Below are 10,692 nucleotides of genomic sequence, written 5' to 3' on the forward strand. Positions count from 1 at the left end.
GCTCTGTCTATTTAAAGATGATTTAAGAGGTAAATGTTAACCTTATTTTGTTTCAATAAAGTTTTTAAAATTAAATTAGTTATTTCTAAAGCCCTTAGTAACTGTTCTGCGTATGTTTGTTAAATAAATAGGAACACAATACATTGACAAAGTAGACTGGTGTGGAGAGCAAGAAACAACCCCAAAGGTTAACAAAAGGAAGAATGAGGTAGAAAGTCAAGTTGGAGAGGGTACCAAGTGGAAAAGGAGGGTGGACGAGGTGACACTACAGTATCAGAGGAGAAGAGAAGAAAAGTGGGAGTCACCTGCTCTAGGAAGACCATGTGAGAACTTGTCCATTCAGAAAACAGATCTCGGTAGAAAAATACCCCAAAATGAGGGACTTCCCCCAAACAAAAGCAGGTGAGTGTCTTGATGGCCAAGCCTTCCCAGCTCTTCATTGCAAGAAGAAAAGTGTGGGGAAAGAGGTGGTGACCCCAGGTACTCACGGCTGGGTAGCTCGGTGCAGGGTGGCCTGGGCCTCTGCAACCAGGTAGTCCAGGAAGCTGCTGAGGGCTGGCTGCAGGGATGGGAGCACCACAGACAGGAGGCCTGGCTCATGCTCCAGGTCTTCCAACCTCTGTCTCAGCATCTCAGCTGGTAATCCACAGCAATGAGAGGAAAAAAAAAAAGAGGACCATGACACTCAGAATCAACAGGGAACCCAGCATCTCCCCTTCTGGGCCCAGCCCACATGTATCAGAGCTGCACCACACAGAAGGGCTGCTTTCTGGGCCAGTGTTTGTCTCCTAGGAAAAGCACCTGAGCTGCTGAGCATAGCCGGCCACCCCAATGACATGGTCCTCCCTTTTACTGTGGTTTACGTCTGGGTGTGCCCCCCAGCACCTCTTGCACTCAGAGGCAGGGCAATGAAAGGCGATAGGATTATGGGACTCTGTGTCTGGCTTGGTTTGGGAAGGTATGGTCTTGTAGGTAGGAAGAGGTGGGCCACGGGGTGTGTGGCCTGCAGGGGTGCATCTCCCTCCCCAGATCCTCCTTTCTCTCTCTGCTTCCTGTCCTGCACAAGGTGAGAAGCTTTCCGCCACCTGGGCTCTTCAACCATGCCACCAATCCTACAAGGACTGAAACTTCTACAACATGAACCGAAATAAACCTCCCCTTCTTTAAGTTACGAGTCTCGGGTGTTTTGTCCCAGCGATAAGGTAAGCGACTAAAATCCCTTCATCTCGCCAGCTCATGGAGGCCATAGTTTCTGTATTTAAGCTGTGGTCAGAGTCATGACCTATACTCCAGAGGGACACTTAGTACTAAGTACCTTTAAAACCATTGTGATCACTTGGGAAAACACCTCTCAGATTTTGTGGATTCTACAAAATCAGTTGAAAAAAAAGTTCAGTGCCCAAGAATTAATTTTAAGAATGTTTCATCAGCCAAATGCCCATCAATGGATGAACGGATAAAGAAGATATGTTTATTTTTTAATACAATGGAGTACTCCTCCCCCATAAAGAAGGATAAACTTGAAACATTTATAGGTAGATGGGTGCGCCTTGAAACCATACTCAAGTGAAAAAAATTGGATACATATGTTTAAATATCACATTTTTCTCTGGTGTGAAAAACCAAAAGGGTAAATAAGGACCAAAGTGTATAACAGATATTATGAATCAGGAAGAAAATGTTCAAGTGGGAAGGAGAAGAAGGGAGTGGGGAGTCAGAAAGGAAAGAAGGGAAAGAAAAGAGAGAATAGAAGGAAAAAATGGAAAAAAGGAGGGAGTTGAAGGGAGGAGCGAGGGTTTAGGGAAAAAAAAAGAATCAACATATATCACGCGCAGGTACAAATTCCCTAGGATGAATGCAACCTTTCTGTCTACCTAAAGCGTGCCAGGGCTGGGGATTCAGCTCAGTGGTTCCGCTGCCTGCCTCACAAGCACAAGGACCCGAGTTCGATCCCTGGTACCAAAAATAAATAAATAAATAGAGTGCACCAATAAAATTAATGTAAAAAAAGAATGTTTCCTCAAAACTTGCATATTGGGTTACAGCCAGGAGCAGTGTTCCAATTTCTTGCTGGTGATGACCACTATAAAACAGGGTTCCGATTGTTGACCTCAGGTCTCCCGGGAGAAGGTACAAATACAGAACGACTGTAAAACAACATAAAAAAATAAGCTGTGGAAACTGGAATTCCCGTCAGGGGGAACTTACCTTCATAACCAAATGCCTAAAAGATTTTTGGAAAATTTCTCACAACACTAATAAAGACTGGGTCCAAAACTGCATCCCTCAGCTTCTATCCCGGTGGCCCTTCTGGTGCACCATGACCATAAACCTCTGCAGCTTGCTGGGGTCCGGGGTGGGGAGACTGGGGCAGCTGCCAGGTGGCCTCTGCCGTCTGTGAGCACCTGTTGCCCCCTCAAGCTCTACCCTAAGTCACAGAAACCCCTGCAGGTTCTAGGGCTCCATAGGTCACTTCTGCAGGAGCCCTTTCCCAGGCCTCCCCGACCTCTGTTCTAGATCCAAGCAGCGCTCCCACAAGCTGCTCACTCTGAACAAGCCTTTGATCCCGGGCCAGGCTAACCCCTTTCACAGAGTGCTCTTGACCCAACTTTTTCCTTCACAGGCTCCCGCTCCCCGCCCCACCACCCCTGCAGCACATGCCGCTCAAGGAAAGGCAGGGAACCTGGGTCACAGCCACGAGCCCCTGTCTCCAAGGCTGCCCACTGAGAACCTTCCCGAAAACTTTCCAAATGCACTGGAACCAACAGGCAGAGCCAGCCTAAAGGAATGTAGCAAAGATCCATTCTAAGGGACTAGAAAATGTCACCCATCCAGGCCAAGTCCCAGGGTTTATCAGCCTCACCCTCACAACATACAGTGGGGCTGGTCAGGTCGGTCTTCCGAGACCACACTCAGCTGCTCCCTTGCTTTAACACCAAGCATCCAAACACCACATGGCTTATTTCCTATACTTTATCGGCTGCTCTGTGAAACACACTTTAGTGAAAAGCAATGAAGTTTTTAAATCGTATGTCCTAACATAATCCATTAGTAGTCGTAGTACGGGGGTAAAGACGTGCCAATGTCTGTCACACAAGGACCAGGAGGAAACCGTAATTTATACTCAACTTAGCCATCTCTAGCTCTCTGACCTCCAAGGTACTTAACCTTTCTAAGCTTCAGCTTCTTAATCTGTAACAAACGGTGTTAACAATAGTAACTACAGCATGAGGTATTCTGAGGATTAACTGAGACAATCCACACAAAGCATCCAGCATTGTGCCTGGCACTTAGTAAGTGTCCAAAGGACTGGGTGTTATGCACAGTACCCTTCAGTACTGCCGTGGAAAGAACCCAGCCCAGCCTCTCTCTGCCTTTTGCCGAACTGCAAGGCACACGCACGCCCAGATGAAGGTGCTCAGAGAACGCGAGCCAATCCTGTGAAACCAAACCCCAGAAACGGTGCACCGGCTACCAAAGGTCACACTCTTGGGCAAATTCCACAGGAAAATGGAAGTTATTCCAGGAAATGCCCATCCTTAGCAAAAGTCTATGCTTTCCTGGCCTGGGAAAGAATGGACATGTAAAGCCATTTCTCTTTTGTGATTAGAAACAGGCGTAGGGCTGTCAGCAGCAACACTACCATGTCAGCCACCATATCCAACCTCTCAGTGCCTCTCTACTTCCGCTTTCCACTGGCCATGAGCAACTGCCACTCCCATTTTGCTGCCAGTGTTGCCACTGGCTGGCAACAGGAAGTAGTATTCTACTCCCATTTCACTAAAAGCAGCTCATTAGGCTCCCCAGATTCCATCCTGACCACTGACTGGGTGGTCCAGGCAGAGGGTGCGCACCATCCATGCAAAGGCCCTGAGGCAGTACATGCCTTTGTCTAAGGAGCAACCCTGTAGGCAAACCAAGGATATAGGGTGGGCAGGACTGGTCATCAGAGCCACACAGGCCATTGTATGGGCTTTGCTGACACGAAGGGAAATGGAAGCCACGAAAGGGCTCTGAGCAGAGGTGTGTGTGACCCAACTCATAGTTAGCAGGATCCCCCGGCAGCTCTGCTGGGGACCTTGTAGAAGAGCAGATGCCAGGAGCACTCAGGTCACTGATCTTCACCTGAAGAGGCCAGGACCGGAAGTGAAAGGCAGGTGGTGACAAGCGGCCAGGCTCTGGGTATCCTCTGACAGGCTGGACTTCAGCAACTAGGGAAGCGAAGCCGCTCTCCCCTGCTGAGCAGAGCTGCCACTCCTTCTCCAGCTGTTCCGCCCACATCTCGCCCAGGTGCGTCTTCCCCATTGGGCAGGTCCCAGCTCCCCTCTGTAGGAACCTTGCAGACCCAGCCGGCCTGCCAGCTCCCTGCACATGCCCAGCTCCCTCAGCATGACACTGTGTCACTGTGCCTGTCCCCTGCCACAGGATCTGGCTCCTGATAAAAACGCTTCTGATAAAAGCCAAGTTTAGAGGCCCCCATTTGTTTATTCAGAAGCCACTTAAAATCCTTTTCATGAACAACATGAATAGAAAACCATAAAACTCTTCAATTCTATGATCAAACTCGTTTTCTTCCAAAGGCACCATCCTGTGCTCGCTTCGGCAGCACATATACCAAAGGCACCATCCTATCCTGTCTGTCGTTCCGTTAGGGGCCTTCACTGGTCCTCTTCCTGCACGTCTATGCCCTGGTGACTCTCCCAGGTGGCATCTGTCTCCCTCAGACACCTCCTCTGCTTTCCCAGCCAGCCAGGCTATCCTCACTTCTTCAGGGACCAGGTCCTGGGTGCCTAATCGCCTCCCATACCCGACCTCTCCAGGACTGACTGCCTGGCTTTCCAGCCCTCAGATGTGCACAAGGGAATAAAAGAAGGAATGGGTCAAGAGAAGCAGAGCCTACCAAGGGCCGGCACCACTACAGTGGCATCCCATGCCTGTCACTCCAGCCTGGTCTTTATAGTCACAGAAGGGGAAGGGAGCCAGAACTGAGCGATGCTACTCCTCTGAACCACAAACACATGGGCAGACATAGAAACCACTGCAGACGCCTATGTGCGGTGTTTTCACCTATTTTCATTTTGTCTTCATTCCCTTATCTTTTTTAGCGAGACGGCCTCAGAAACAATAAAGTCTTGGGAGCAATGCAGCAAGCCCAGGTCCAGATCCTAAACACTGCCCTCTGGGAGGGAAACACAGGTCTGCACTGCATGGTGCAGCCTTGAGAAAGGGGTGACCCTTGGGGTGAAGCAGGGGCTTCCTGGGAAGGGTCTGGAGCATCCTGTACCAAAATGTGAGGAAGGGCTGAAAGACTGAGGGGACTTGAGACAGAGCACAGGCGCCACCTGAGGCCTGTGGCCACAACGGGGTAAACTGAGAAGCAAAGCCAGTGAGGATGATGGTGACCACAGCCCATTGCACAGGTAAGAACCCAGACAACTGCACTAATAGAGCCCTGGCTGGTGAAAGGTAAGGGAGGCTGGTGACGGGCAAAACTCCCAGAGAAACTTGGATGACACACTGGTCAGTAACAGAAACTTTGCAGCAGGGAAACCTGGAGACCACGTGTGTGCAGGTGAGGCCAGTGACCTCTGCAATGGACAGACAGGTCTGCACTGCACGGTGCAGGGTGTGAGGTGCGGAGAAGGCACCACGGTGTTTCCAGGAGCCCCTGAAAGCCACAGACGGACCATGTTGAGGGTCGTCCAATAGGATGCAAGGGCCTCACTCCTCAAAACTTTCAAGGTCACAGAAGTCCACAAAAGAGTGACTGCAGAAGAATCTTGTCAAGGAGAGGGACCCCAGAGCCCAATCATACACTACTGGTCCTGAACCGCAGGGGGCGGCACATCCTTGGGGTCAGTGGTGAGGGGCAGACTGGACAGAAGCGTGTGTCAGCTCCTTGACTTCGTGACAGGGAGGCTGCAGGCTGTGGACACACACCTGGTCCTGCCAGTGGTGGCTCCTGAGAACTGAAGGCTGCAGTCAGGAGATCAGGAAAGACTCGGCATGATGTGGGCCTTGGAAGGAGGGAGAAACACAGACTTTTTTTTTTTTTTAACTAAACCTGTGACTTTCTTCTAATTGCACATGTATTTCAAAATAGAGGATTTTAAAACAGTAAACAGATGAGTGAGCTCTGCAGACGCTGCATTAGTGACTCTGCTCTAAGTCCCCCATAGGTGTGGGTCCCGCTGTACCTCTCTCAGTCTTTTAGTGGCCAGGATCATTTTCTGCTAGCTTTTCTTGCTTTTAAACTCTGCAGACATGGTTAATATCACTTGGGCTTGTGGGTCAAGGGCAAGGCCAGCATTGCAGACAGTGCACTGCACACAGCAGATGGGATAAACGTGGCTGACTGGCCATGACTACTAGGGTAGCAATAATATTCGAAGTACTGGCTGAATAATAAAACAAATTCAAAATTAACCAAGGAAGATGTTAACTAGCAGTCAGCAAAGCAAAGCCTTGGGGAAAGTGCCTGAATTGATAATATATATTCAACTCACAGATCTAACTTGCCTTTCTCATAGCACTCAACAAAAGAAACGCTAACCATCCCTCGCTCTGTCTTGGAAGAAGCGAAAGCACTTTTTATGCTACTTCAACATATTTATTAATGTTTAATTGAGGATTATCTGGTACTTCTTAGCACATCATTGGTAAGTGCCTGTTACTTGGGCTGTAATATGGAAACACTGGGAAAAAGAAGTGCTTTTTACATTTATGAATAAATAAGCAAATAAGCATTTAGGAAATAGCAAGAAATCTTCCCACATAAAGACATCCTGCTAAACAGATTCAATTCCTGCTACTCCTCTGCCTGTGGGATCATAGAACACAGCGTGTAAACCACATTCTTACAGAATGGGCAGCCCCTCTACATTCCAAGGAGGCCTCCAGAGCTGGACAGAGAGCTACAGCTTCAGGGGGCATTTTTCTTTGGTTTGCACATAATATCCAAGAAATGCAGTCCCTGGAGGGTTGCATAGTCTAATGCACATCCTGTGCAGACAACCAGTTCACAAAGAATGTATTTCCTTCCAACTATCCTGAATGCAATGGAGCCAGTCTTGAACATTTCAGATACTGGAGTTTGTCGGGTTCGTTTGCATAAAAATCAGTCACCATGGGGGTACATAGACTTCAAGCATAATAATCATTTTGGAGTGTCTACTATATACCCACCACTATATATGCTATTTCTGAGCTTCACAACAACTTGCCAAGTAGTATTATAAATGCAGAAAGTGAAATATGGGAAATTTAGATGATTTGCCCAACATCTGAAAGCAAATACATAGCAAAGGCAGGTTGGAACCTTGAATGTTTCTAGTGCCAACCTCCGGGCTGTTCCCATTATCCCTCCCCCAAGGCACACAGGGGCTTCTCTGCCATTTATTTATCTAGGTGCCTGGAGATGGTGGAAACCATTGGGTGAAACAGAGCCCTCTCGATCTCTATCTAGCTCAGTGCCAGGCACACGACAGGCTCTGGGTAAAGGCTGAATAAGTAATAAGTGATTCCCATTATACAAAGACTTCCAGGCACCTGGCACCTGGCATATGCCCATCACTTCCCTCCCACAGTGACCCCACGAGGGAGACATGTGAGTCTCACTCTGCAAAGGAAAGACCACAGAAAGTTTACTAAATTCTTCAAGGTGAGTCACGCCGCTATGTGGACTCAGAAATAGAGCTGAAGTCTGTCTGACCCCCAAACCGGTGTCCTCCAGTACCGCCTGCCTTCCTGGGGAAGATGGGGTGCTCTCGTGGATGCCACATCCTGCACTGTACGCCCTAATACATATGCAAATGCTAGCTTTTCCAGCAACTCACGGTTCACATTCTCCACCTCTTTCTCACAGAGAGCACTGAGTAGTCAAAAGAAGCAAACAAAGAACTCATCAAAGTGGAACTGGCCTCAGACTCAACTCTAGGGGAAGGGTTAAGTAGATGGCAGCATATGCACACACAGAATGGTATGCAGAGGTCAAGAGAAATAAGAAAAACAGTGGGGAAATATTTTAATATTGAAAGATAAAAACAGGATGCAAAATTATATGTCTATATTATCTGTACTTTATGATTACCGGTATGTAAAAATAACTGAGAGAAACTAAGAGCTTTGGCAATCAGTCTATGATTATGAGTGATTTTATCTCAATTTCTCTGCTTACTAAATCAGTTGCAAAATCTTGAGCTACTTGTTATTTAGAAAGTTATTAACTCACTGGTTCCTTACACTAGCCTTTGATTTTTGCATAAAAGTGGGATTTAGTTTTCTCAAATTCTTAATGCTAAGCTGCTTAGGGAAAGCCTAGTTTCCAGGGGTCACACATTCTTTGAGAGAACACAAAAGAAGCTTTCTGCAAATGTATTTTAGCTTGAGATGTGTGGAGGAAGACTAGGAAATCACTCTGGCATGCTATAAAGGGAAAAGCAAGCCTTTGGAGATGGCACAGAAACTCTGGAGACAAGCTCTAATCTGACGGGGACACTTGTCCCTCAGCACAAAGCTCACAGCCTGCCACCTTTCTCTGTACACTCACCCTTCTTTCCCTCTGGCATATTTCAGCACAATGTGTGGTTCAAAGCATCTGGTCTTCCCCAGCAAAAAAAAATTTTTTTTTTTTTTTTTTTTTTTTTTTTGGTACCGGGGCTTGAACTCGGGTCCTTGTGCTTGCAAGGCAGGCCACTGAACTGCTGAGCTAAATCCCTGGCCCCCCCAGCAAAATTTTATCGTGCAAAGTAATTAAACTGTGAGTGATCAAAATAGCAAATATAAGGAAATTTCAAAGTACCTCCCTCAGGTTCTGGGTATGTAATATGACTGGCAAGTTCCGTGTGTGCTCATACACGTGTGTGCACGTGTGCATATGCTGTCCGTCCACACTGCAAACAATACTGAAGCAGCAGCTTACGGACACATCGGAGAGCATACAAATCCCTCCAGGTCCTGAGCTCCTGGAAAGAGAGTTTGACTGTGGATCACCTCGAAGCACTCCTTGCCCTACACATGAAACGGATCACAGTGCTGTCTCACTAGATGTCTTTCGCCAAGAGCCTTTGGGAAGGCATTAACTGACCCAACTGAATGTTCATTAAGCCCTGAAATTTTCAGAAGTATATGTAAAAACCTCTAGTGGGTTCTCGCAGACGCTGTGGGAAGTGATCGTTTCAAGATGCCGTCCGGGCACGTGGTTCAGAGTCAGGGTGGCAACTCTCCAAGGGAACAGGAACGAGTTTGTTCCCTTCTTCTCGAGGGCTAAGGAACCCGCCATCCCCCTCCTGCGCTACTCCCCCCTCCTGCGACCACCGCCACCATCACTGCTCCTGTCGCCACCATAACTGTTCCCATGTGGCCATTTACACCAGCACATCTGTCCTCACCTGTGGCCCCACCACCACTGCACCTCCCACCACCCTCCCATGCCCGCCTGACTTCTAGGAAGAAAGAACCACCCACCTCACTAGCTGCTCATTTGGAGATATGAGTCAAGGCCTATCTGGTGCAGAAGGTACTATCTTCATTTCCAATTCACCATAATGCAGAGAACAAAAAGCAAAAAAAGAGCAGAAGGGGAACGTGGCTCAGGAAGACAACGAGACCAATCAGGAAGAACACAGAGCAGAACCCTGAGAAAGGCATCTCAGCACCGGGGAGTAAGGTGAGTGTCTATTATCTAAATTTCTGGCCTGTCTAAATGCTAGATGCAGGGTTGTGAGAGAATTTACAATAGGACATGTGGAAAGCACACGGATGTTTTCAGTGGCTAGCTGTGCCGTCACACTCAGCTGTAAGATGTGTGCTGTCACCTTCCTCATGGGATCTTCAAGTCTGTGTGGCTGAGGAGTCCCTGTGACAGCAGCGGGCAAGAGGGACATTGTGGCTTAGTAGAGGTCCACAGTACTCACTAGCTGGGGCTGGGATTTCAGAGCAGGTGCAAGAGCAGCCGCCACCAGCACCCTCGTCCGCTCTTCCCTAGCTGCCAGCCTTGGACAGTGAGGCCTCTCGGCCTCAACTTCCCAGTAGTGTTCCAGGACCTTCCCAAAGCCGCAGTGGGGACCCCTGCAAGCCAGTCTCGGGCCAGGCCTGGGCACTGTCGGAGAGCCAGCCCCTGTGGCACCAGGCAGGCGGGGAACTAACTCAGCTTCCTAAAACTATATCCAAATTGAGAATGTGGCCAAGGAGGCATTTATGGGAAAACTGAAGAGACTAAATCTTTCAGTGGCACTTTCCTCCCCCACCCCTTTGCCAGTGCTAGGAATTGAACTAAGGGCTTTGCATGTGTGAGGCAAATGCAGCGCAACTAAGTTACATCCCCGGGCCTTTTTACTATTTTGAGACAGGGTCTCCCAAAGTTCCGCTTTCAGCCTACAGTTTTCCTGACTCAGCCTCCCAAGCACCCAGAATTACAGGTGTGAGCTATTCCTCCACTACTATAGCTCTTTTCATGGACAACATTTTTGTATACCTCGCAGCTTCTTTCTTTCACCAAGGCCCTCACACTGAGCTACATCCTCAGCCCCTTTTTATTTTGTATTTTGAGATAGGACCTTGCTGAGTTGCTTAATTGCTTAAGCTTGGCTTGAACTTGCAATACTCCTGCCTCGGCCTTCTGGAGTGCTGCAATCACAGGTGTATAGCACCTTGCCCAGCCATAGCTTTTTTTTTTTTTTTTTTTTTTTTTTT

At 48.2% G+C, this 10,692-nt stretch overlaps 2 protein-coding genes across 2 annotated transcripts in view; both read right to left on the minus strand.

Moving 5' to 3' along the window:
• LOC104860773 (DISC1 scaffold protein) overlaps window positions 1–632 on the minus strand; it is a 395,803-nt gene extending 395,171 nt beyond the window's left edge. Inside the window, exon 1 of the mRNA XM_033761776.1 lies at window positions 489–632. Within this exon, the coding sequence (XP_033617667.1) occupies window positions 489–631 (143 nt within the window). The 5' untranslated portion in view covers window position 632. The remainder of the gene's footprint in view (window positions 1–488) is intronic.
• A 675-nt stretch (window positions 633–1,307) lies between these two features.
• LOC117285446 (disrupted in schizophrenia 1 protein-like) overlaps window positions 1,308–10,692 on the minus strand; it is a 46,925-nt gene continuing 37,540 nt past the window's right edge. The window contains exons 5-6 of the mRNA XM_033761779.1: window positions 2,044–2,147; window positions 1,308–1,367 (exon numbers count right to left, since the gene is read on the minus strand). Coding sequence (XP_033617670.1) covers window positions 1,308–1,367; window positions 2,044–2,147 — 164 coding nt within the window. The remainder of the gene's footprint in view (window positions 1,368–2,043; window positions 2,148–10,692) is intronic.

The sequence above is a fragment of the Fukomys damarensis genome, unplaced genomic scaffold (genome assembly GCF_012274545.1).
Source record: "Fukomys damarensis isolate Sample0158 unplaced genomic scaffold, DMR_v1.0_HiC HiC_scaffold_10, whole genome shotgun sequence".
Taxonomy (NCBI): Eukaryota; Metazoa; Chordata; class Mammalia; order Rodentia; family Bathyergidae; genus Fukomys; species Fukomys damarensis.